General features: G+C 37.7%; 1 protein-coding gene across 2 annotated transcripts in view; it reads right to left on the bottom strand.

Annotated features, from left to right (window-relative positions):
- The window catches only part of tmf1 (TATA element modulatory factor 1), a 95,857-nt gene that overhangs the window by 22,091 nt on the left and 46,516 nt on the right, over positions 1-27,250 (bottom strand). Inside the window, exons 2-11 of one of the 2 annotated variants that reach the window (XM_072582521.1) lie at positions 21,642-22,945; positions 18,582-18,685; positions 16,856-16,982; positions 16,551-16,656; positions 13,814-13,956; positions 13,234-13,400; positions 12,348-12,504; positions 7,756-7,848; positions 6,111-6,267; positions 2,978-3,170 (exon numbers count right to left, since the gene is read on the bottom strand). In XM_072582521.1, coding sequence (XP_072438622.1) covers positions 2,978-3,170; positions 6,111-6,267; positions 7,756-7,848; positions 12,348-12,504; positions 13,234-13,400; positions 13,814-13,956; positions 16,551-16,656; positions 16,856-16,982; positions 18,582-18,685; positions 21,642-22,945 — 2,551 coding nt within the window. Of the gene's footprint in view, positions 1-2,977; positions 3,171-6,110; positions 6,268-7,755; positions 7,849-12,347; positions 12,505-13,233; positions 13,401-13,813; positions 13,957-16,550; positions 16,657-16,855; positions 16,983-18,581; positions 18,686-21,641; positions 22,949-27,250 lie in introns of both variants that reach the window. The other variant, XM_072582520.1, reaches the window with a different exon arrangement.

Here is a 27,250-nt window from a genome sequence, read left to right on the forward strand (position 1 = left end):
ACTTCCCCCATTTAGCCGACATGACAGAAAGCCCCAAACTTGAGGGTATCCATTAGCATTTAGTCCCTAATGTCAAATCATGTGATAGTTGATAATATTACTGGAGTGATACAAATGCAACAAGCACTGAGGACTTCTAAACTGTAGTTCAAGTTAATATCTTCATGGATAGCAATGCTTGGGATATCCAATAAACATATTCAATAGGTCATATAACAATGTTTGCTAAATATAGCCTGTCTTGGTAATTTCCATTATATTTAGAGTCATAGAGTTATACAGCAGGCTGTGACAATGAATGCTCACACAAGATATTTCAAATATGTGAAAGGTTGGAGGTGTGCTGAGTTGCATACAAGTGGTGTACTTCTAAGTTAGAATCCCTACAGTGCAAAAAGAGGCCATTCAGCCCACTAAGTCAGCATTGACCTTCCAAAGAGCATCATACCCAGAGCCAGATTCTCACCCTATCCCCATAACCCTGCATTACACTGCCACCATGGGCTCAATGGTTAGCAATGCTGCTAACACTTGTATTCTGCACACTTCACAATTGAAATGCTGTACCTTTCATTGTGTCTTTTCTCTCAAGCTTGGTTCAATTGAGAAACCACTTCGGTGTTGGGTAGGAAATGGAGTGAGAGGGTAGTTGCAAAACTTTTACTGGATCAAATTACTAACAATAGGATTGATGGAAAATAAGGCCACAAGAAAATTGAGCGCTACTGGAAAGCCTCACATCTAATTTATAAGCTGTTCAGTATTCTGCAATATATATTCAAAGATGAACAGAATCCTACAGTCATTAATTGCAGATTAGAAGGATTTATTTATGTCCCTCTAAGTACACATCTACTTATAAGAATTATTATTCATGATCCCATCTTACTGCAGTTGTTGTGGTCAATGCATGGCATTGAGATTATACAAGTGGCATTTTGATAAATTACTTCTCAAAACAAATAATTTCTCTAATAAATGCAGAATTTAAAGAAACATTTTGAAAAATAAACCCAGAAATTTCACTAAAAATGTTGGTCAATAGTAAACAGCTACTGTGTGTATCACAGACATAAATTGGAATATGGGCTAGTTTTGTTTGTATTTTGTTCTAATCTTAACATAAAAGCATAAATTTAAAAATCTATAAATGACAGTTATTAAACTTTAAAAATTGTGATGTCTCATTAATTCTTAAGAATGGGTGGACAGTGAGATCTCACAGCAAAGATACATATATCTTTAAAGTTGAGAACCGAAATGGAACAGATGAGAAATAGAAATGGAAATCAGCAATACATATACAGAAATAAGGAATACAACAGAAAATAGGTAATGCTGAATATTTTGGATGAACCATGTTGGGAAGTATTGTATGAATTCTGGATATTCCATTATTAAAAAATTATAAAGCCTTTTATTGGTACGACGAATAATTAGCATGATAACAGAAGTAAGAGCAAATTATAGGGATCAATTCAGCAACTTGTGTTTCCAGAACCATGTATGTTAGCACTGCTGCACCACAGTGCCCAGGATCTGGGTTCAATTCCGTCCCCGGGTGACTATCTGTGTGGAGTTTGCACATTCTCCCAATATTTGCATGAGATTCCTCCCACAGTCCAAAGATGTTCAGGTTAAGTGGATTGGCCATGCTAAATTGCCCAAAGTGTGCAGGATTATACATGGAAAATGTAGGGTTACAGGAATAGGAGAGGGGAGTGTGTCTGGGTGGGAATGGTCTTCGGAGGACATGCTTCCATACTGTAGGGATTCTATGATTTATGTCAGCCGTGACTCAGCTGGTAGCACCAATCCATCTTTGATAGAAAGTTGTGAATGCCACTCCTACTCCAGCATTTAAGCACAACAGTACAATATTGAGGGAGTCTGCACTGTCAGGTTCCGCTTGAACCTACAGATGGATGTAAAAGATCCAATTGCACTCTTTCAAAGATGACATTCCTGACATCCTGGTCAATTATTACATTTTTGAAGAAGCATGCTGTGTGAAAATTAATGACTATATTTCGTACGCCATAACTTCAAAAGTACTTAATTGGCTATAAAGTGCTTTGGCACTCCCAAGGCTCATTAAAGGCACTTTCTAAATACAGCATCTAGGAGAAAGTGAGGACTGCAGATGCTGGAGATCAGAGTTGAACAGTGTGTGACACTGGAAAAGCACAGCAGGTCAGGCAGCATCCAAGGAGTAGAAGAATTGACTTTTGAGGCATACACCCATAGTGAGTGAGTGAGTGTCAAACAGAGAATGAGAGAGACAGAGTATGTGTGTGTGTGTGTGTGTGTGAGGCAGAGTGAGTGTGAGAGAGAGAGAGAGAGAGAGGAAATGTATATGTGTGTGTCTGTGAGAGAAAGAGAGTGTGAGTGAGACAGAGCGAGTGTGAGTGAGAGAGAGTGTGCGTGAGAGTGAGTGTGAGGGAGGGAGGGAGAGGGAGAGAGAGGGAGGGCATGTGTGCATGCGTATGATCTCTCCCTCTTCCCCCGACATTACTGAAGAAGGGCTTATGCCCAAAACATCAATTTTCCTGCTCCTTGAATGTTGCCTGATCTGCTGTGCTTTTCCAGTGCCACACTTTTCGGCACTATATAAATACAACTCATTGAATACTATTCCCCATGACGACCATAGAAGTCAATTAATGAAAAAAGACTGACAAAATTGTGTTCCTTCACCTCTTCAACATGGTAATGTGTGCTTGTAATCATGAAGAACTGTTTAATTGGAGATATTGGTAACCAAGGTTAAATCACCAATAGGGAAAACTAGAAAAACGTTTTTGAAACAATTAAAAGGACATGGAGAGCCTTACCAAAATTCCTTCAAGGTAAAGACCATCACTTGTTTGGGAGGAAATTATTTGAGATATAAAACAGTTTAGGTTGGCAAATGGCTTCTTTCTATGCTGCAAATTACACAATTGTAAATTAGCCATTAAATTTTCAATTTACTCACTTATTACTTTCATCTTCAGTCTTCTCAAGTCTGACTCTCTCAGACTCTAATTGAGCTTGCAGCCTGCTCTTCTCCTGACGCAGCAAGCTGTTTTGTGAATCTAATGAGGAAACCTGGGTCCTGAGTGTGAGAAGCTCTTCTGAGACTGACCGTTCCTTTTCCACAGCAGCGGCAAGCTGGGCTTGACTGTCAGCTAGCCAAGAAAAGTTAAGATAAATAAGCATGGATGACCAGCTCTGAGGTTTCAGTTGGTTGCTGTATTGATAACTAAACACATAAACACTGCTAGAACAATCAATAATTCTACACAAACTTTTTAGGCCTTTCAACTAGAATTGAGTAAGTGAATCTGTTTGCAATGCTCATCGTGCCTGCTTACCAATTTCCTTTTCATCTATTTTATTAATACAAAATAACTACTGGTGAAGTTGCAGCAGCTGTATTCAACAGTTTGTACTATGCACATCAACACTTTAAACATTTACTTTAAATTTTGCTTGCAAGATATGGTGATCATTGGGCATTGTTAAAAGTGTGTTGCTTGAATAAAATGGAAAGCATGAATGAAGCCAGTAGTATTTTTTCTGTGAAAAAAATACAACAATGGCCAGATTACACAGATGTTGGGAGATTCTCTACATCCCCCCCCCTCCCCAATCCAGACCTCAGGGTCTAGCTGGCTGCTGCTTTGGGTTTCTGAGCTACGTTAAAGAATATGAGCAGCAATATGGACATCCAGCAGTAAGGTGAAGTGTTACTCTGTCATATTCAAGCCCAGCATTTGAAAAGCATTCATTCCATCCATAATGCCATGTGACTGAAGATTTTTTAATGGCAAACACTTATTAAGCAAGAAGTGAGCTTCAAGTACATAGATAACTCTTTTCCACGCCATCTCTCAGTACAAGGCAAACAAATACAGGCCACCCTGGACGAAAAAGGGAATAGCAATTAAAATGAAGGAGGGAATACATGATTAAGACAAGTGTCTGCTTAAAAAAAATTGACAGCCAAAAGGAATACAGTAGGTGGTAGAAAAGCACATAACAGCAGCAAAAAGGGATAATGGGAAAAGATTGGAAGCAACGTAAGGGAAGCCTAAAGTTTTTGATCGGTACATCGACAGTAAAATAGCTGTTAAAAGCGCTGGCAAAGTCAATTAGGGACCAAAAAGAGGATTCACACATGCAGGCATGGCTGAGGTGCTAAATGAATACTTTGCATCTACCAAGGATGCTACATAGGCGATGGAGACAGAGGAAGAAAGCACTGGATGCAAAGTGACAAAGAGAAATTATTGGACAGGCTATCAACAGTTGACAGGCCAGTGGGACCAGAATAGAAACTGAAGGAAGTCAGTGTGAAAGAGACTGGCCATTAGTCTTCCCTAAATTGTGAGATGCCAGAGAACTGGATAATTGGAGACATGATGGCCCTTGTTTTAAAAATAGGTTTGTAAGCATAAGCTCAGCAACTGCAAACTCGTCAGTTTAATTTCAGGTTGGGGAAGCTTTTAGAAATAATTATTTGGGATAGAGTTAGCAGTCACATAGAAAAAGGTGGGTTGTTTATGAACAGCCAACATGAATTTCTAAAGGGAAAGTTACATTTGATTAATTTGCTGGAATTTCTTTGAAGTAGTAATGGAAGGGGTCAATGAGGGTGATGCCGTTGATTTTGTATCAATGGACTTTTAAAAGACATTCGATACAGTGCTACATAGCTGACTTGTGAGAAAGTACATAGCCCATGGAATAAAAGACTCAGTGGCAATGAAGGTACAAAATTAGCTGATTAATAGAAAACAGACAGTTGAGGTCAATGGATGTATTTTGGGCTGGAGAAAGGTTTGCAGTGAAGTTCCCTTGGAGTCAGTTCTGGGAACCTTGCTTTCCCGAAGAAATGTTAATGATATTGATCTAGGTGTTCTGAAGACAATTTCAAAGTTTGTGGATTATACAAACCTTGAAAATAGCATATGTAGTGAACAGGACAGTGCAGAACTCCAAAAGGATATTGCTAAATTAGTGGAGTGGGCAGATAAAGTTCAGTGCATTTTTGTAGAAAGAACACAATACAATAGGGTAAATACATAATATAAAACAGTTAATAAATCATTCAATATTCTGGGCTGTATTAGTAAGGCCATATAGTACAAGAGCAACAACATATGCAAGGCGTTTGTTCAACTTCAGTTGGAATATTATCTACAGTTCTGATCACCACAGTATAGCATGAGGGGAAAGCATTGGAGAGCATAGAGGAGATTTGCAAAAATAGTTCTGTTACAAGGATGGATTTAAAAAGTGTGCACCAATCTCCTTGCAGAGAGGAAGGCTATGATGAGATGTAATAGAAGTTTTTGAAATTTAAGGTGCAAGGGAAAGACTTAAAAGGGACCTATGGGCAACTTTTTCACAGAGGTTAGTGTGTAAATAGAACAAGTATAGACGAAATGGTAGAGGAGGGTACAATTACAACATTTAAAGGACCTTTGCACAGATAAATGGGCAGGAAAGGTTTGGAGGAATATGGGTCAAAAGCGAGCAAATGGGACAGTTCAGTTTAGGAAACATGGTCAGCATGGACATTTTATGCCAAAATGCCCGTTTCTGTGCTATATGGCTCTGTGACTTGTGGGAGGTCTAGATAGAGTAGACAGCAATAAACCATTCATCCTCATAAAAGGACGAAGAATGAAAGAGCACAGATTTAAATTAATTTGTAAACATAGCAAATGTGACACAACAAATGGCTTTTTTACACAACGAATGGTTTGAGTCTAGAATGCACTGCCTGAAAAGATGGGTGGAGGCAAATTCAAATGAGACATTCAAAGAGTATTGGATGACTATTGAAAAGACACAAAGTGCAAGGGTACGGGGAAAAGACAGAAGAATAGCACCAAATCATGGTGCTCATTAGGAGAGCTGGTGTATATACGATCAGCTGAATGACTTTCTTCTGAAATGTAACAATTCTGTGAATTGGCATTTTACAAGATCCTACTAACGAATAGATGTTCTTATTTTTGGAAAACACTCAAGTATTTTACTGGTTAATTAACTTCAGATTCATACATTTTATGAGACAATTGCAGTAATCAGAAATTCCATAACAATTTGGTCCTTACCTAGACGATTAGACAGGTTCTTTTCCAGTTTTTCCCAGGATGCTGACTGGGCCACAAGTGTAGCCTGCAGGTTTTCAATCTGTCTCAGCAGTGGTCGACTTGCGGACGTAACACTTTGGCTCAGCTCCTGGTTGCGATTATCTGCTTCCTGGAGTCTCTATTAAAAATTCGTATTGGTTAATATTTTAGATTAAACGGCACTTTCATTCTCCTTAAACTAAGAAAGTGACACACATTTACAACTAATCAAACTCTATGCAGTAAATGATGAAAAGAATAATAACTACAACAATAATCTGTACTACATCATCCTCCTGTTTTCAAGTTAATTACATGTAGTGATAGACATTTAGGGGACAGATATTCCCCTAAACTATACTTTTAAAATTATTGTTTCCTAATTTAAAATCAAATAAACCACAAATCAGCTTCTGGAACCATGCAAAGTGGTACCTTTACATTTCTCTCTCTGTGCAAGCTTAAATTTATTCAACTTACAAAGAACATGACTATTTGACATTAAACCATTAAAAGTGCAATCTTGCTACCAAAGGTGTTTCAATTACAAATCCATAAGACAGGTTTGCATCATTTTTCCAGATATTTTCATGCCAGGTACTGTGTTCCAATCAGGATAACAACTCGGGAGAAAAACATTAAGCTCCATTAGCGCCATTTTACATCTGCTATTAGCAGGTATACTAAAGAAAACCAAAGACAAATTTCAACCTGCATCTTCATTACTATTTTGGTAGCCAAGAACTACACATATTTATGGTTAATGGTGACTTGTCATTACCTACAAGCCAAATACAGAAATAAATTTTAAAATGCTTTTCAATGAATGTTGCACTTATATCATTCCCCAAAGTTCAGTTTCATTCTGCCACGCTGATTTGTCATTTCTGACAAGAACAATATTTGAAGGCACAATATAGTGAAGCTGTGCCAGTTTTGATTGTTGATCTATGCTGTATTACTTGACTCTAGATTCAGCAGAAGGGGTGGTAAAACAAAATATATCAATATCATTGTGCTAGCCAGCAAGTGAAAATATGAATATAAATCAGGACCCATCTTCAAATAAAAACAAAAAATACTGGAAAAATTTACCCAGTCTAATAGCTTCTAACGGTGCTCTACATGAAGCTTCTTTCTTCACCTATTCTTTTTCCAGTCACTGTCAATGATCAGCCACTTCTCATTTCCTCAAGATACTGCCATCTTATGAGATGTAGGTCAACAGGCATCATTTTTCTCAGTATTTCATTTAAATTGGTATATTATTCATGTCTTAGTAAGCTGACATCAATATCATATTAATCTTCTACCAACCTTATCCCCAATGCTCAAATATGTGCACTTTCATAGTGGAGATTAGAAGTTAATGCTGATCAATTTTCCCCTTTCCCAACCCACAGAAGTGAGGGCAAATCACGGGTTGCCTACCACTGAGTTAACAGCATATATTAGCTTTTTAATCTGTACAGCTCAGATACTCACTAATAAACTTGCTGAGACATTAACTGAGCCCATAAAAATATCCACTTTAAGAAAATACTTGTAAAATTCGCATTACTATTCTTTCTGCCATCCTGATTTCCATCTTTCAAATATCCCACCTCCAAAACATGAATATATATACCTGCTGTAATTCACCAATTTCTTGACGCAAGTAGTCCTCTTTCCTGGCTTGTTGCTGTTCAGCCCGTTGAAGAACTATTCTTAGATCTGCCACCTATACCATAACCAAACAGAAATACATATATTATTGCTCGCAAAACACATACATCACTTCATAGAACTAAATTCACTTTAAGTAATATATTAATATATAGAAAGATTTCATATTTCTAAATTGCCTTATTTGTTCATTACAATTAACAAATGTAAACATTAGAAATGTACTGACTGATATATTTATTGATTTTTAAAACACTGTTCAACATTGACAACATGTAAGCATGTAGTACCATTTTAGCATATTTGCTCAATCTGCCTTTGCTTGGTGCCGTTTTAAGTTTGTTATTAGTAGGTGTACTGAACAAAACCAAAGACAACTTTCAACTTGCATCTTAATCACTATTTTGAAAACAAAGGATCTATTGACATTACCTGCAAAGCTAAATACAGAAACAAATGTTAAAATACTTTTGAATGAATGCTGCACTTATATCAATTCCCAAATGTCATTATCATCCTGCTATGCCAATTTCTGTTATTTTTGTCATTAACAATATTTGATAACAGAGCATAGTGAAGCTATGCCAGTTTTGATAGCTGATCGAGGCTGCATTACTTAAACTTTAGATTTAGCAAAAGGGGCAGTAAAACAAAAAAAAAGCAACATCCTTGTGCTCTCCAGAAAGTGTAAATGCATCAGGATCCATGATCGAATAAAAACAAAAAAAAAGCTGGAAAACTTCACCCATTCTGATTGCTTCTCAACAGATTGAATTACACCTATCATTTCAATTTCAGATGAACTGGGAGAAGTTTGAGATGTTAGAGGTTTTAAGCAATTGAAAGAAGGGATCTGGGTTACAAAAAAAGGAATGATTTATGACAGGCTGAAGATGAGAGATTAAATAATTAAAGGATTCATGATGAAAGGCTAAAGGGAGTTGTAATGGAACATGTAAAGAAGCAAAAGATGTGTCCTTTAAAACAAAATCAAAAAGCAAATATTCAGAAACAAGGGAGGGGAAAATTAACCCACAAAAGAAAAAGGAAAAAGAAATTAGGACAGACATTACAATCTAAAATTGATTAACTCAATATTGAGTCCAGAATCTGTCATACATGTCATGTCCAAAGATGAGGTGCTATTCCTTAAGGTTGTACTGAGTTTCACTGGAGCACTGCAGGAGACGATGGACAGAGAGGCCAAAGTGGAAGCAAGGTGGAGGATTAAAGTGACAGTGACAGCCAACTTAGGGCAGATTGAATGGAGGTGCTCCGCAAAGTGGGAACCCAGTCTGCATTTGATTTTCTTGCTATAGGGGAGGTCAAGTTATGAGCAACAAGTATAGTACATTAAACTGAATGTAGCATTAGTTGTCACTGATTCACCAGGAAGATATATTTGGGGGCCTCGGACTGCAAGAAGGGAGAAGGTTCACAACTTTAGATAGTATCCTTTGCGATTTCCCTTTTCTTCACTCCCCTCTTTTTTTTCCCATTCGTTCTGCTTTCAAACTGCAATTGTTCACAGTTTGGTCAATTTTGTCACAACAGCACTTTCTCTAATGTTGCTGTATTATCGTTTCTGGCATTTAACTTTTCTAGCCTTCCACCCTACAAGCGACATGCCATTCTGTTCTTTTATCCACCCTCGTCTGTCACTTGTTTGAAACTTGTTACATCTCTAACTTTCTCCACTTCTAATAAAGATTACTGACCTGAAATATTAATACTGTTTCTCTCTCTATTGCAGCTGCCAGACCTGATACAGACCTGTATCTACAGTATATTGTTCTAGATCAATTAGCCTGCAATCAAACACTTTGTGACTGCTCAGATATTGAAGCAGTCCATGTCCAAATGCAGCAAGATGTGGACAATATCTAGGCTTAGGCTGATTAGTAGCAAGTAACATTCGCACCACACAAATGCCAGGCAATGACCATTTCCAAAAAGAGACAATCTAACCACCATTCCTTGACATTCAGTGGCATTACCATCACTGAATCCTCCGCTGGCAAAATCCATTGACCAGAAACTAGCCATATAAACACAATGGCTACAAGAGCAGTTCAGAGACTAGGAATACGAGAGTGAGTAACTCACTTCCTGACTCTCTCAGAGCCTGTCCACCATCTACAAGGCCCATGTATTCTATCTTGTGATTAAATACTCCCCCACCTGCCTGCATGAGTGCAGCTCCAACAACACTCAAGAAGCTTAACACCATCCAGGACAAAGAACCCGCTTAACTGGCACAACATCCACAAACATTCAGTCCCTACACCACAGGGAAAGCAGTGTGTACCACCTACGAGATGCAGTGTAGAAATTCATCAAAGATCCTTAAACAGCATGGTTCAAACCTATCTGGCCACGTAAGATACATGAAAACACCACCAGCTGCAAGATTCCCTCCAAGCAACTCACCGTTCTGACACAGAAATATATTGCCATTCCTTCAGTCTTGTTACATCCTCGCTAATATCAATTTGGGTCTACCTGCAGCACATAGACTGGAGCAGTTCAAGAAGACAGCTCACCACCACCTTCTCAAAGGCAACAAATGCTGGTCCAGACAGTGTGGCCATGTCCCATGACTGAAGTTTTAAAAAAAAAAGCACTCATTTCGTAGGTTTACCTATAAAATGTCTCAGTAAAATAACAGAAAACCTACAAGAGGTGTTGGAGAAACCTGCAGATAAATATTCGCCACAATGTATTGCAGGTTTTTAAAAATGATGCAGCATTATATTATAAAATCAGAGGCTACGACATAGGTAGTGGCCATTTTAAATTCCGTGTTCTTGCTGACAACTCATCTCCTATCACTTCCCTTCTGCTTCCTGAAACCCAACAAACGTTTGCTCTTTAGATAATTATTGTCTTTTTGAGGGGAGGCAGTGGTATTGTGGTAATGTCACTGGACTAGTAAGCTAGAATTCCAGCGTAATATTAAGACAATGAAGTTAGAATAAAAAGCTAGTCAAATGTCATTTACATAAATGATTTGGATACAAGCATAAGAGGTACAGTTAGTAAGTTTGCAGATTACACCAAAATTGGAGGTGTAGTGGCCAGCGAAGAGGATTACCTCAGATTACAACAGGATCTGGACCAGATGGGCCAGTGGGCTGAGAAGTGGCAGATGAAGTTTAATTCAGATAAATGCGAGGTGCTGCATTTTGGGAAAGCAAATCTTAGCACGACTTATATACTTAATGGTAAGGTCCTAGGGAGTGTTGCTGAACAAAGAGACCTTGGAGTGCAGGTTCATAGCTGCTTGAAAGTGGAGTCGCATGTAGATAGGATAGTGAAGGCGGCATTTGGTATGCTTTCCTTTATTGGTCAGAGTACTGAGTACAGGAGTTAGGAGGTCATGTTGAGGCTGTACAGGACATTGGTTAGGCCACTGTTGGAATATTGCATGCAATTCTGGTCTCCTTCCTATCGGAAAGAAGTTGTGAAACTTGAAAGGGTTCAGAAAAAAATTACAAGGATGTTGCCAGGGTTGGAGATTTGAGCTATAGGGAGAGGCTGAACAGGCTGGGGCTGTTTTCCCTGGAGTGTTAGAGGCTGAGGGGTGACCTTATCGAGGTTTACAAAATTATGAGGGGCATGGATAGGATGAATAGACAAAGTCTTTTCCCTGGGATTGGGGAGTCCAGAACTAGAGGGCATAGGTTTAGGGTGAGAGGGGAAAGATATAAAAGAGACCTAAGGGGCAACTTTTTCATGCAGCAGGTGGTACGTGCATGGAATGAGCTGCCAGAGGATGTGGTGGAGGCTGGTACAATTGCAACATTTAAGAGGCATTTGGATGGGTATATGAATAGGAAGGGTTTGGAGGGATATGGGCCGGATGCTGGCAGGTGGGACTAGATTGGGTTGGGATATCTGGTCGGCGTGGACAGGTTGGACCGAAGGATCTGTTTCCATGCTGTACATCTCTATGACTCTATAAATAGCGACCAAGTTGATAATCGGAAATTGTCATTTGGCTCACTAATGTCCTTTAGGAAATCTGACATATTTACCTGGTCTGGTCCGCATGTGACTCCAGATCCATAGCAATGCGGTTGACCCTTAACTGCCCAAGCACTTGATCTACAATAATTTTTTTTCACATGTTAGGTTTTTGCAATTCATCTTAAGTTGGTGTCCCCTGATTCTCAAATAGATTCGGACTTCCTTGTTTCTGTATTCTATGGTTCTATTTATAATAACCAGGATCCTGTATGCCTTTTTAATCACTCTCTCAATCTACTCTGTCACCTTTAACAATTTATATACATCTGCTAAAAGGTACCTCTGCTATTTTTATTCCACTTTAGAATTCTATGCTTTTTTTTGTGTGTCTCTCCATATAGTTTCTGCAAGAAATTACATTTCCTAAATATTTATCACTTTGCCAGCCAGTATCTTCAAGCATATCTAAATCCTTCTTACAGTTCACAATACTTACAAATTAAATGAATTTGAACTTAAAGGTACACTTGTACCATGACAATGGTGGTTTTTAATTTTGAAAAATATTAAAATAATTGTACTGACTTGAACTGCAAGAGCCTCCTGTTGCTGCCTGGCCTCTTCCTGGGCTTGTTCCAGTGCCATTGTCAACGCCTCCTTTGTTTTAATCTCATGACTTAAAGCTGCCTCTTGGGCTTCACTGTCCTTAGCAGCATTAGCCTTATGAAGTTCAGCAAGCTCCCTGAAGATATGAAAATTAAGTTAGGCAATGTGATGAAACAAATTACAAAGTTATCTATAGAAAGCCATTTAGCTGGAAGAAATACACTGGGGATCAATAGCAAATTCTCACACACAGAGCTCTTTTATGAACAAAAACAGGCAGTTAAAGTAGTATGGATGCTTTGTTCTTCTCAAAATAATATTTCAGTAATTCTGCAATTCAGTAGGGAACTACATGTGTGCAATTAGAAGTTGGAGACATGATCCTTGTAACATTGCCCTCATTTTCTAACTAAAGTCCCCAACCTGGGATGTTGAAATCCAGAATAACCTGATAAACTTGTCTCAAGCAACCCCAGTACAATCCCTTGTGCCACTTCACATGAACCATTCACAATCATTATGGGCTTTTGATATCAACTGGAAGGCAGAGGTGAAAAATATGAACAAGGAAGGAACTTTTGTATTTCCAAGCAACTGGTTCCAGGGAACACATAAAGAGGCCGAGGGAAAAATTACTTTTTTGTGTTTTTTAGGTGCAGAGTGCTAAAGATTGGAGGACCTTTAGAAAGGGGACAAGGGAAGCTGCTTACAAATTTAAGGGAACAATTAACTATTCACTATAATAAATACAATTATTCTCTCAACATTTACTAAAGTAATAGAACACAAGATTTAACTTTCTCTTCATGACTTGCTGGCCTTTTCCACCAAAGAAAATCAATCCACATGTTCCCTATTCTCTTACTTGTAAGAGCTGTCAAGTGCAGACTGAAGGCTACGATTGTTTTCCTGTAGCTCCTCTAAAGTAATTTGCAGTTTGCTCATTTCTTTTTCCTGCTTCTCCACCACACCATTCAGCTTCTTGATGTTCTCCCGATGCTGTTTCTCCACTTCCTCTTTTCCATCAAGCACCTGCGTTAAACCCAACAAAGTATCATGATTTATTTAGGTTTTGGTTTCATTGTCCAGAAATACAAAACAAAATCTTTATTAAAAGGCAATCTGGGCAAATGCTACTTTTTGAAATATCAGACAATCGTGAATTACTTCTGAAATATCCTCTGTTTGCCTTTTGTCTATTGAACGAAGTATAAACAAAAACTGAATATTAGATTAGAAACAAACTTTGAGTAGGGTAAAAGGTTGTCGATACTGAGATATAGTATGTGAACTTGAATATCAACCATCCTTCCTATCAAACATCTTGCAGTATTTCAGAAGAACTTATATCGATCATTAACTAAGAATACTTAAGTATAGTACGAAAAAGGTATTCAAATATAGTGAGTCCGTTTCTGTCCATGGCATCAATTTCATTCTCTGACCTGCTGCAGTTGCTTAATTTCCTCCTCTTGCTCTTTAGTTTTCTTGCTCTGCTTTGCAACCATTGTCTCATTTTCTTTTTCTTTCGCCCTTAGTTTCTTTATAATGTTCGAATTATTCAGGAGTTGTTTAGAAAGCTTCTCTCCTGAAATCATTAACATTGTGTTTAAAAATAAAGCTTGCATTGCCTTGCCTCATAGTTTCAACCTTTCAAAAGACTTGCCAGAAAACATTAACTTTAACATCGATGCAACTCGCTTTTGTTCAATAATTGGGATCTAAATATTCATTACTACGCTACTGAGTAGTCTGGCACAATACTGAAAAACACTATTTAGTTCATCCTGTTCTTCGACACCTTCTTCACATGTTCTTATTAGAGGTAGTATTTCCAGGTTCACTGTTCTGAGGAAGTATTGATTTGTACTGAATGTTCCCATCAACTCAGAGATTTGGACTGAGTAACCTGCCGAGTGGGTGAAAATGCAAAGCAAGTATTTGTACCATCAATTTTGATGAGACAAAATCTTTGCACATTGATCAATAGGTCTTTCTTTTCAGCACATTTAGGAAACAGGTTTAGAAGAATGTCAATATCTTACCTAACCTGAAATCAAATAATAGCATTTCTAGTCGCTCTAAAAATGGACACATCCAATTATGCAAAACGTTTGCACCAAAACAACTGACCAAATTTTCTAGTCAACAGGGAATGAATGGCGCAAGCTCTTCCTTACACAGATATTCCATGAAATTTTGCATAAGAGCACCATAAATGCCAATGTGTTTATGGCAGAATGAGAAACGAGGGTGATCACAACATCAGATTGAAAAATCATTAACACGCAATACAAATTCGAAACCAGGAAGTTAATTTAGAATATTTCATTTCAACCCACATCAGGTACAGACAGCAATAAAAGAGAGGAAAAGAAAAATTGGATTGAGAGGGTGAGAGATAAGTTAGAAAGTTTTTAAGAAGTTCTGACGATAATTAAAACATGGAGAATGGGATTCTGCCCTTGCAAAGACTTTTGTGCCAAACATGCTATTTGGCAGTAAGTAAGACTCATATGTCACTAACTATTTGTTTACACTAGAATGGACAAACCTTAACATTTTCTGCAAAACTCTTAGTGGATAGTAGGTGTCAATTCTAGCTCAATTCTCCTAATGAGTCACAAGGTTTTGGTTTCACATTCTGTTTCAGAATTTGAGAGCAAAAGTCAAGGCTGTCCCTCTCACTAAAGGATGTTGCATTGTCAGAAGTGCAGTCTTAAAAAGTCTTTCAAGGTGGGCGTAAAAGATCCGATGTCAAAAAGTATGAATCTGGAAAAGTACAAATTCCTGATGAAGAGCTTATGCTCGAAATGTCAATTCTCCTTCTTCCCAGATGCTGCCTTTCCGGTTGTGCTTTTCCAACACCACACTGTTTGACTCTGATCTCTAGCATCTGCAGTCCTCACTTTCTCCTGGTACTATGGTACTATTTTGAGCAAGACAAGGAATGTTATCCACAGTGCCAAATCACAAAAACAGATTATTTGGCCGAACTGATGGTTGGGGAGTCTGCTATGTGCAAACTGACTACTGTGTTTCCTTTTTATAAGAAGTTACCGTACTTCACTTAGTATTTATTTAGCTGCAAAGTACTTTGAGATATCTGGTGATAATGCAAAGCATTATATAAATGCTTGCTTTTTTCATTCATGTGAGCATAGCAACTCCCCGCCATTCCATGTATTTAATGCTATGTCTCAGTCCAATGCTATCCTATTCTCATACAGTCTCTGAAGGACATTCTTTGGCAACAACTTCCAGGCACACATATTTCACTGTGTTTATGAGGTCTGTGAAAGTTAGGACAATTCACCGTGAATAATGATGATGTTAATATCGCCATGATCGCTACAGAAAATTGTGTTACAGGAATAGGTGCATCCTGATAAAAATTTTCCAAAATGTCTCACAGGCCAGAGACCAGCCTCGGGCAACTGTCTGTATGGAGTTTACATATTCTCCCCAAGTCTGTCTGGGTTTCCTCCAGGTGCTCCGGTTTCCTCCCACAGTTCAAAGATGTGCAGGTTAGGGTGGATTGGTCATGCTAAATTGCCCATAGTGTCTAGGTGGATTAGAAATGGGAAATGCAGGGTTACAGAGTTCAGGTGGACCTGGGTACGATGCTCTTCAGAGGGCCAATGTACTCTATGGGCTAAATGGCCTGCTTCCACATTGTAGGGATTCTGTGAATCGGAGAAAGAGGAGTAGATCATTCATTCAATCCTTCTAGCCTGCTGTGCTTTCTGGACAATTGCAATATTAGATTTTATTTGTTCGTGTTTTAAATAAAATTTATATTACAAGGATCAAACCATGAGGTACTGTATGTCTACATTTGAAAAAAAACTTGGAATGATGGATTCTGATATATTCTTCTTGATGGACAACCAGCTTGAATATTCTAAAATAGCTCTCAAATCAAAGTTCATGGTTTTGTTGACTACATCATTACAGTATCTAAGCAGTGAGATAATTATAACACATACAGCACTAAAAGCAAATCAGATACTGCGACCTTACAGTATACCTCATTAACACCAGTCTCAAAAACATGGTCTGGTCAATTTTTCTGTGAGTTTTTTCTGCTACTAAAATGGAGAATATCAATGGTGGGGAGTGCAGTTAAGCTTTCATACGAAGTGATTTCAATACTTTGCTATTTACATCTAATTTTCCTACCTTCCTCCATCAGTCCTTTAATTTGTTCATCTTTCTCTCGGACTAGATCTGCTGTTTCATTACAGGTAAATCTAGTAGATAGTTCTGCCTTCATAGTCTTTAATTCCTAAAAGCTCAGAAATGACACAGAATACGTAGAAATATTTACAATTTTCTAAGATGCAGGAAAAAGAAAGTTTAGTCATAGTAGTTACTATCAGCATTGTTCACAATTTAAGGTTTACTTTTCATACAGATCAACAGGAACGTTCTTTTAAGATTGAAACAAAGAGGAAAATTAAAATAATGGTAACAACTCTCATTACCTTTTTAATGTTATCCCTTTCCTTGCAAGCAAGCTGGGCTTTCTTTTCAGACTCTGCAATGCGTTGAGTAAACTCATCTTTTATTGCAGCGATGCTGTTGCTTTCTTCCTTTAGTCTAATCATCTCACTTTATTAACAAAATATTTATATTTAAATGAGGTTAAGTCCTTGAGTTTACTGATAACCATTACTGCTCTGTTCAAAATTATAGATCAGTATTAATAACTGAACAACAGAAATTCTAAACAATGGAAATAACAGATCGATATTTTTGTGTTTAGTTTGAAATATAAACTCTGATGATAAACAGCAACAAGGAACTGTAATGTGATGATAACAAATATAAACACAAATTATTGTGCTTACCAGAGAGCACAACCTTAATTTCCAGAAAAACTGAAAGGCAGCATAAACAGAAATGCCACAAACCTGTAGTTGGAAAGACTATAGGCAACTTACACCCTCTTCACAAGGATACAGAACTCAATATGACTGAATCAGATTTTTTATACATACTTACAGGGCACTTAACAGACTAAGTTATTCTTGGGCTACATTGGTCAGTATCTCGAACTATGATTCTTCAGTATTAAAAAATAACCGCTGGAACAGACTCTAAGATCGGCAAACGATTTGTACAACACAACAGTTTTTTCTTCTCTCCTCCACTCTAATATCTTTCATAAAATAAGACCATGAGACAGAGAAACAAAGAAGCATAGAGGCCTTTTTCCCCCCATCAAGCCTACTCCACCAAACAACGAGATCATGGCTGATACGACACGGTCCTCAACAGTACTTTCCTGCCTTATCCCCAAAACCTCTGATTTGCTGACTGATTAAAAATATCTACCCCCATCCTTGAACGTACTTAATGACTCAATCTCTACAGCCCCCTGCAACAGATTTCACAGATATACTATCCTCAGAGAAAAGATTCCATTGTTAATTCATTTTCTTCTGAAACAACATACATGCATTTAAGTAAGGAGCCATTATTTTTGCCCTTTTAACATTTTTTCCCTCTTTAACCCTATTTGCCCCTGATTTTTCATACTTGGACACTTTGTCCATTCCTGTCTCACTCTAGGCATTATCAAAATAATTGTAAACTATGTATCTTCCTCCCAATCCCTTCCCCTTCTAATAAGTTTAAAAGACCTTTCTACATTCCTAGTTATTTGATTCACCAGTACACTGGTTCCATCAATTCTCGAGAAGCACATCTGGGGCATGTAATATTCAGTTGAACCTGTATATATATAAACCTAATGTTATGAAATACAGGAAGCATTCACTAGTAGAATTGCAAACTTTGTATTTTCAAAAATACAAATCTTTATGATTTAAAGATAATACACAATATTTGTGATAGTATTGTTATAAGATATTGTTACTATGAACAAAAACTCAAGAAAACCACAAAGATAATATTCATTCACTTTGATATAAAAAGCATACTTCAGAATTATTCTAAAACAAATATTACAATCCTGCAGAGAAAATACTACCAGAACAAAAAAAAAGCAAGTGGTCTATTCTTGACTTCTAGAGAGGTTTTAGAACTTTACATCAGAATTTATTGAACCGAATAATAGTTTTGTCATTCTTTGTGTTTTCTACAGCATATGAAGAATTACTCTATTTTTGAAAACGTTTTGTTCTGCAATCCTTAATAAATTATTGTCTTAAAGAGCGAAAACAAGATGATGGGAGTAAAACTTACTCTTGTAGGTTATCAATTGCCTCCTCCAATTTTGCTTTATCTTTGCTAACAGACAACAACTGCGCTTCTCTCTTTTCCAACTTGTCTGTCAACTCATCAATTATCTGAAAACCATTAAAAGATTAAATATGAATAATATTCAAGCTATGATAACAACTTTGGCAATATTATCATTACTCAAAAAGGGTGTGAGAGACACAGCAAATAACTAGATGTCTGTCAGTCCGAACTTGGTAGTAGGTAAATTACAGAAATCAATCACAGTTACTTGGAGAATTAATCAGAAATAGCCAGCATAGTTTTATAACTAATTTTTTTGAGGCAGTAACAAAGATGTCGAAGGTAGTGCTGCATTTCGTGCCTACGTGGATTGTATTAGGCATTTGACAGGGTCTGTTAAAAAAATGGCAGTCTATTAAAAAAGATTAAAGCCCACAGGATATAAGAAAATGTGATGACTTTGACCCAAAGTTGGCTCAGTGATAGGAAACAGATGGTGATGACTGATGAATGTTTTTTGTGAATGGAAAGTGGTTTCCATTGGTGTTCCGTAGGGCTATTTTAAGTCACTTGCTGTTTGTAGTATGCATGAATGATTTCAACTTAAAGGTGAAAGATATGATTGCAAATTTGAAGACCACACAAATATTGGCTGGGTGGCTGACAGTAAAAAGGATGGCTGTCAACTGCAGGAAGATACGAATGGCTTAGCTATATGAGTGGACAAATGTCAAATAGCATTCAATCCAGAGAAGTACAAGATTATGCATTCCGGGAGGGGAAACAAGACAATGAGGGGTACAGGAAGTGAGAAACCTTGGAGTGCATGTCCACATGTTCCTGAAGGTAGCAGGGAAGGTAGACAAGGCAGTAAAGAAGCCATATGGAACGCTTTCTATCATTGTTGAAATATTGAATACACAGTAGGGATATAATGCTGGCATTTTGTGTGCAGTTCTAAGCACAACATGACAGGAACAACATAACTGCTTTGGAAATAAACTAGAGATGTTTTGCTTAGCATATAGGAAACTTAAACAAAGTATACAAAATAACGAGGGGTTTGGATAGAGCGGACAAATAAGACGCATTTCCCTTAACAGAGAGATCAGGCGGCACAGATTTTTTTTAACATGATTGGTGGAAGAAACAGAGTGGACAGGAGGAAAACCTTTCACACTGACAGTGAAAGCTGTCTAGAATTCAAACTCATTTCTCATGTGAAAAAGAATCTGCACCTGTTCCCGAAACATTGCAACCTGCGAGACAATAGGCAGGCGCTTGTAAATGAGGTAAGAATGGGCGGCCAGTTTATTCAGTTGACACAGACACAATGGAATGAATGACTTCCTTTTGTGTTGTGACTTTTCTCTGGTTCTATAAAGCTATATCTGGTCAAGAAAGAATGAAAAATATAAAATACTGCCAGAAGTTGATAATGAGCCAACTTAAGAAGGAACATTCTTGATGCAAACACTAATCTGTTTTGAGTGAACTGATATCAGCCAAGGAAGCCATGGGAACACTTCAAATAATTCATCTTAATGGATGGTAAGCTAGAGTTATTTCTGTAGCATTTGATCCCTGTTGCAAATACAAAGATCATGTGAACATCAGGTGGACAGGATGACTCTTGTCTGTAATGTTTCCTGTGGTCACAAACCTCACTGACCCGGGTAGATGAAAAGCTATTGGAGCAAAGTTATCGAGGGGCAGAGTCTTTGGGACCATATCGTCACAAGGAGACAAAGCCTGCAGGAAATGAGATTAAACTAGAAGAAAAACATAAAAATATATCAAGTCAGTTATATAGCATGCAAAAGGACCATTTGGTCCAACTCGTCTGGCCCAATCTAACCTAGTCCCATTTGGGAGCATCTGGCCCATACACCTCTAAACCCTTCTGATTCAAGTATCCTCTAGATGCTTTTTAAGTGATGTAACTGTACCCATCACCATCACCACCTCATTCCATACAAGAACTACTCTTTGCGTTAAAAAGTTACACCATACATCCTCTTTAAATCTTTCTCCACTCATATTAAACCTCTGCCCTCTAGTTTTGGATTCCTCATCCTCGGAAAAATATCTTAGCTATTCACCCACCACCTACGTCTGTCATGATTTCATAAACCTCTATAAGGCCACCCCTCAGCCTCCCACACTCCAGAGAACAAAGTCCCAGCCTATTATCATGACAATACCGGGAATTAAAATGCTAGCAATGTTATTATACAGTCAACCCATTCTGTGGAAGAGCAGTTTTAAATATGATTCACTCATAAAAATGCAATCTATTTTAAAGAAAAAAAATCCATGTTCTGTAATTTCATAAGATACAACTTTTATTTCTGTATAAACCAGTTCACAAACCACAGGCAACGTTCCTCTATAATTATTGGTTATATGGCCATAAATTTCTGCTCTACAGCTTTTGTTTTGATTTATACTGTCCAGAAATCCTTTTAGCCTAAAAACCTTTAAAAAAACTGTGAATGGAGGAAATCTGAAACAAAAACAGAAATTGCTGGAAAATCTCAGCAGGTCTGGCAGCATTTGTGGAGTGAAATCACAGTAAACATTTCAGCTCCAGTGATCTTTCTTCAGAATTTCTGTTTTTGTTTCAGCCTAATTCTACAGGAAGGTGAGCTTTGATAAACATTATACTTTCTGGTATTTATTAATGAAAATATAACATATTTACTCTTATACTTACATCACCTTTTCCTTCTTCTAGATTTTTAAAGTATAATGCAAGAGTAATTTCTGTATCTATATTCTATATACAAAAATTGCAGAGATAAACCGTCAGCACTTTCATTTCAGCAATGACAGAGAAGTTTAGAATATCCAATGATAAAGGGGAAATAATGGAGAGAAAAATTAGAGGAGAGAGAAAATGAACGTTTTGGCTCTAAATTGCAACCTCATTGAAAAAGAAACAGATTAGATCCCAAGGAGAAAATGACAATGTAATTATTATGAAATCAAATCTGCAAAAAAAAAATTAGCTTTTTAATATCAGAGTATGCATTAATATATAACAAGTAAAATGTTTACCTCTTGTAATTTAAAATTTTCAAATTCAACACTAGGTTGACATTCAACGCTAACGTTTCCTTCTGGCTGGCTGTTAGTTACTATGCTTTCTGTATTGTGGTTCTCAATTACTGTCAGACCAATGACAGGCAAGACCTCAGGTTGTTCGCTATTCACTGGTGTTGCACTTCGACCACTCTCTTCCATTTCACTTTCATCAAGTATATTTTCCTTTTGATTGTCATTTGTGCTCTCTCCGACATTCTTCACCAGCTGCTCAGCCGGCAAAGTACTACAGACAGACGGAGGTAGAGACACAGCTGTCACATTACACCCCCGACTTGACATTTCATCATCCGAATTAATTTCACTCACACTTTGGCTGTCTAATGACTGCACGCTAAAAGTGTCAATTCTCTCAAAGGCATCAGAAGATCCACAACTTTCTGTAAGTTTCTGGTATTCATCCAGACGTTGATAATCAGTACAGGCTGATGTTGATAGCAGCTGAAAGGAAGTCTGCATCATCTTTGAATCCACAGCCTCCTGTCTTGAACTAGCTGAGCTCTCACTAATGACGCTCTCATGATCCAATACCTCAATGTCACTGGTGGTTGATGTTCCTGACGAAAATGTACTAATGGGTGGAGAAGGAGTGTTGCTTTGTCTGTCTTCTGATTTTTGTACTTTCGCCTCTAAAACCAAATCCTTTCCTGGGTGTGTCTGGGATTTTGATGGGCTGTCAGGAGGGCTCACTAACTGTTCTGTTTTTATTGAATTTTTATGCACTTTTTCTGTATTGGAAGCAATCAACGCATCTGGATTAGTTGCTTTAGAAGTCACATTTTCTGTCCCAATTACTTTTACATCATCTTTATTTTGCAAATCCTCACTTCCAAAAGATTCTGAATGTTCAACATCTGCATGTTGCAGCTGGCTATCATTAAGCTGATCTAATATCTTAAATTCCGTTTTATCTGTTTGGGGTACTATTGCACAGTTCTCTTCAGAGCTTTCTTTCTCTGGCACACTTAGTTCAACAGATTCTGTAAGATGGACAATTAATGTGTCTTTTACTTCTTTGGGCATCTGCAATTTGGTTGGAGGTTTAGATACAACTGGAGTTTGTTCAATAGTTTGAATATCTGTCGAGTTCAAAAAGGCATTGAAGAAGGTTTCTGATTCATCTACTACCGTCCGTGTAACTGGTGTTGTAATAGCTTTTGGCGAAGCTGTAGAATGAGATATGGGACTGTCCTCTGTCGACGATCCCCATTGCGTGGAAACCCATCCTTCACTGAAGGAAGAGTTTTTTCCTGGCAGTGCTGCTGAAATATTTAAAAAATAAAGGAAGTGAGCATCATTCAGCTTTACGTTTATTGAACTTTAAGTAAAAATGACTTGAATAGTTTCATTACCAGGGAATTTTTAAAAGTTACTGATTTTAGATTTAAGCAACTTTATCAATGACATATCATTCCCCATTTAACAGCTTATATTTATATAGCATTCTTCATGCAAAACAGTTTCTCAGAATATTTCATAAAAGGAGAGTTCAACATGACCTTGGACTATTTGGTGCAGACATGTAAAATATAAGGATTCTTAAGAAGGCTTTTCAAAGCAGGACAGCAAAAGTAAGAAGAGGAATGTATATGAGAATGTGCCAGCAGGGACGTAAGAACTTAAAATAGCAGTCTCCAAAGTTTATGAGTGCTGAAGGAAAGGATTTCTTTGGTTGATACCAATCCTCAAGATGATGTCTGTATGGTAAATGGTTATGACTTCATTAAAAAAAGAGTTAGGGGTCTAAAACTATAATTTTTGAAGCTGAAAGAATGTGGTCTTAGACATGCTCGAGACTTGGGGTAAAAGGATTAATTAAACCAGAAACCATAATGGGTCTACAACACAATGTACATAATCCATACATATTTCTGAATTGTAGTTATTCTAAACTCAGTTCAGGCAATGTGACTTCCAAGTCCTTTTTAATACTTAGACAAAGTTGAAAGAATGCTATGCAATAATTTTGAGATCATTACCACCAACAAAGTCTCAGACTCCAGTGACAAAGTGTATGGGAACAATAAGTATAGTCCTTCACTTTGCAAAAATAATCAAGGCATGATTACTGAGGCACTTACTTTTCATCAGCACCACAACCAGAAGAAGCCCTCAACAAATCTATAATTCCAAAACCATGCAATTTAAAAACTGGCCAGGAAAATAAAGTGTTTTCTTTAAAAAATCTCATCATTGAGACCCCTGACAAACAGAATACCTTTTCACTCAGGCACTCAATAACACTCCCCCTGCTGAACCCAATTTCTATTCTTTTTTTAAAAAAGCCACTAGCGACTGAATCCATCAGTCCAAATACATAAAATGTTGTTGAAATATCATACTATATAATTCTGTTATTATATAACAAATTTTGTCTTGCTTGCCTGCTGTTAATTTCATGTTGGGACAATTTCAACAGAGTCTAGCTCCTTCCAATACGTCCAAAAAAGTGACTATTACTCGTGTGTCTTGAATGTAAGGAGGTAAGTTTGGAAGAAACTGAGTACTGCAGATGCTGGAGATCAGAGTCAAGATTAGAGTGGTGCTGGAAAAGCACAGCAGGTCAGGTAGCATCTGAAGAGCAGGAAAATCGATGTTTCAGGCAAAAGTCCTTCATCAGGAATGGGAGCCTCAGAGGTGGAGAGTTAAATGGCAAGGGGGTGAGGCTGGGGAGAAGGTAGCCGAGAGTACAATAGGTGGATGGAGGTGGGGGTGAAGGTGATCTGTTTTGGGCCCACTGCTGTTTGTCATTTTTAGAAATAACCTGGATGAGGGCATAGAAGGACAGGTCAGTAAATTTGCGAATGACACTAAAGTCGCTGGAGTTGTAGACAGTGTGGAAGGATGTTGCATGTTACAGAGGGACATAGATAAGCTGCAGAGCTGGACTGAGAGGGGGCAAATGGCGATTAATGCAAAAAAGTGTGAGGTAATTCACCTTGGAAGGAGTAGCAGGAACACAGAGTACTGGGCTAATGGTAAGATTCTTAGTAGTGTGGATGAGCAGAGAGATCTTGGCGTCCAATTGCACAGATTCCTGAAAGTTGCCACCCAGGTTGGCAGGGTTGTTAAGGTGGTGTATGGTGTGTTAGGTTTTATTGGTAGAGGGATTGCGTTTCAGAGCTGTGAGGTCATATTGCAGCTGTACAAAACTCTGGTGCGGCTGCACTTGGGAGTTATTGCATACAGTTCTGGTCGCCGTATTATAGGAAGGGTGTGAAAACAGTAGAAAGGGTGTCGAGGAGATTTACCAGGATGTTGTCTGGTATGGAGGGAAGGTCTTATGAGGGAGGGATTTGAGGCTGTTTTCATTAGAGAGAAGAAGGTTAAGAGATGACGTAACAGAGACATACAAAATGATCAGAGGATTAGATAAGGTGGACAGTGAGAGCCTTTTTCCTCAGATGGTGATGGCGAACATGAGGCAACATAGCTATAAATGGAGGGGCGATAGATTTTGGACAGATATTAGTTTCTTTACTCAGAGAGTAGTAAGGGCGTGGAATCTCCTGCCTGCAACAGGAGTAGACTCACCAACTATAAGGGCATTTAAATGGTCATTGGATAAACATATGGATAATAATGGAATACTGTAGGTAAAATGGACTTCAGATTATTTTCACAGGTTGATGCAACATCGAGGACTGAAGGGCCTGTATTGTGCTGTACCGTTCTTTGATCTATTCACAACACCTGCTGGACATCATTCACTTTTCATGGGTGTTACTGGTATCTTGTTTATATTTCTAGTCACATGATCTTTTAGTTTTCAACAGACATTTCCATATGGGTTGCTTGCATTTCAACAACTAATGGATCTAATGACATTAGCCACTCAAAGCTGTAAGACTGTATCTTTTTATTATTGTGCTTTTTATAAGTGTGGACTGAAATGAGAATGAACCCACGGATTTATAAAGATGGTTGCATGTTCTGAAAGTAAGAAATCTGATTCTTATTGTGAATTCTTGCTTATGCAGCAGGTTACAGAAATGTACAGATGAACTGGAGCCCATCGTTTTGTGAACTAAGGACCAGTTATCAATGTCAAAGGCCCTCTGCCTGCTAACAACATGATGACTGGTTGTCAGTTTGCTGAACAGCTTCAACAGTGAGCAAGACAGACAGAGCTAGTCAGGCCAGAACAGAAACAAGCTAGTCCACTGTAGCTAGAAAATGCTCTCTCTCAGTTCTCTGCAGTAAGCCATCTTAAACCTGAAGAAAACCCATTTATCATTGCTTTAGCAGATGCTCTCAGTTGTGACTTTGAATTTTATAAGTCAGAGACCTTTCAAAAGCAAGCAGCTACCTTTGCCTTTTGAAAACCAGTGGAAGCTTACAGAAAGGAAAAAGCTTTGCATCGGCAAGAACCCAGCCTGGCAGATCTTGTGAACAAAGACCAAGAGCTGTTTTTCAGCTTCCCTCAGCTAGGTTTTTTTTCCCCACTGTTTGTTTGTTTCTGTTTGTAAGGGGGGGTTTATAAGGGATTTAGAATTTTAATTTGTAGAGTTTAATTGTTTGCCTGTAGCTAGAATCTGATTACCTGTAATAAATAGTGATTGCCGTTAAGTACAGGAACCTGGTCCAGAAAGTTAGGTAGTTTGGGGCATATCTCTTAACTTTTGTGATGACTCCAGGAATAGCAGGACTCGATTCCAGCACACTACCCCGGTGAGTCATAAGAATGGTACAACAATGAGCATTTCATTCAGCACATTGATGCATTTCATATCCATCATGCATTAAATTTCAGTTACGAACTATCAGAAAGCACAACTATCAAAACTAATACTCTGTATATTTTGGTGGTATCTATCCTCAAATATTAAGGTTAAATAAAGTCTTGGAAATGAATAGGTAAATTAAAACAGGAATAAAAAGTAAAGTTATGCAACCATGTCAGAGGTATGATGTATGATTTAGGGATGGCCTAATACTTTAAGTTAAAAATCAAAACAAAACTATTTCCGTTTTTTTTCCAATCTGTTTTGAGCCAAAACTTGTAGAACAGGTATATAGCTGCAGCCATGAGTGCATGTCATGGAATAGGGATGTCTAATGATGTGATACATCTTTGTTCAGATTCTGGATATATTTTGTGCTTTCCTTCATGACTCTGAAAGATCTGTGAAATAGGGCAACAGCTATCTGCTTGAACTTTAAAGCTGTTAAGAACTGAAAGACTGAAAATAATAACTACAGCACAGATGATGCAGATTCTTCAGAAGCATATTTACTGCAAATACACTGAACTGAGAATTCTTATTTGCCCAACACCTATTCAGTTAAACTTACACTATTCTAATCTTCCATGATCTGCGCCATCTTTCGTACTAGTAATTGTGAACTAAAGCAACCTCTTACAAATTTTCTCTCAAAACAGATTGGAAAAAACGGAAATAGCTTTGTTTTGATTTTTAACTTAGTTGAAGTATTAGGCAATCCCTAAATCATACATCACACTTCTGACACGGTTGCATAACTTTATTTTTATTCCAGTTTCAATTTACCTATTCATCCACTTCCAAGACTTTATTTAGCCTTAGTATTATTTGAGGATAGAT

Source organism: Chiloscyllium punctatum, chromosome 12 (assembly GCF_047496795.1).
Source record: "Chiloscyllium punctatum isolate Juve2018m chromosome 12, sChiPun1.3, whole genome shotgun sequence".
In the NCBI taxonomy this organism is placed as follows: Eukaryota; Metazoa; Chordata; class Chondrichthyes; order Orectolobiformes; family Hemiscylliidae; genus Chiloscyllium; species Chiloscyllium punctatum.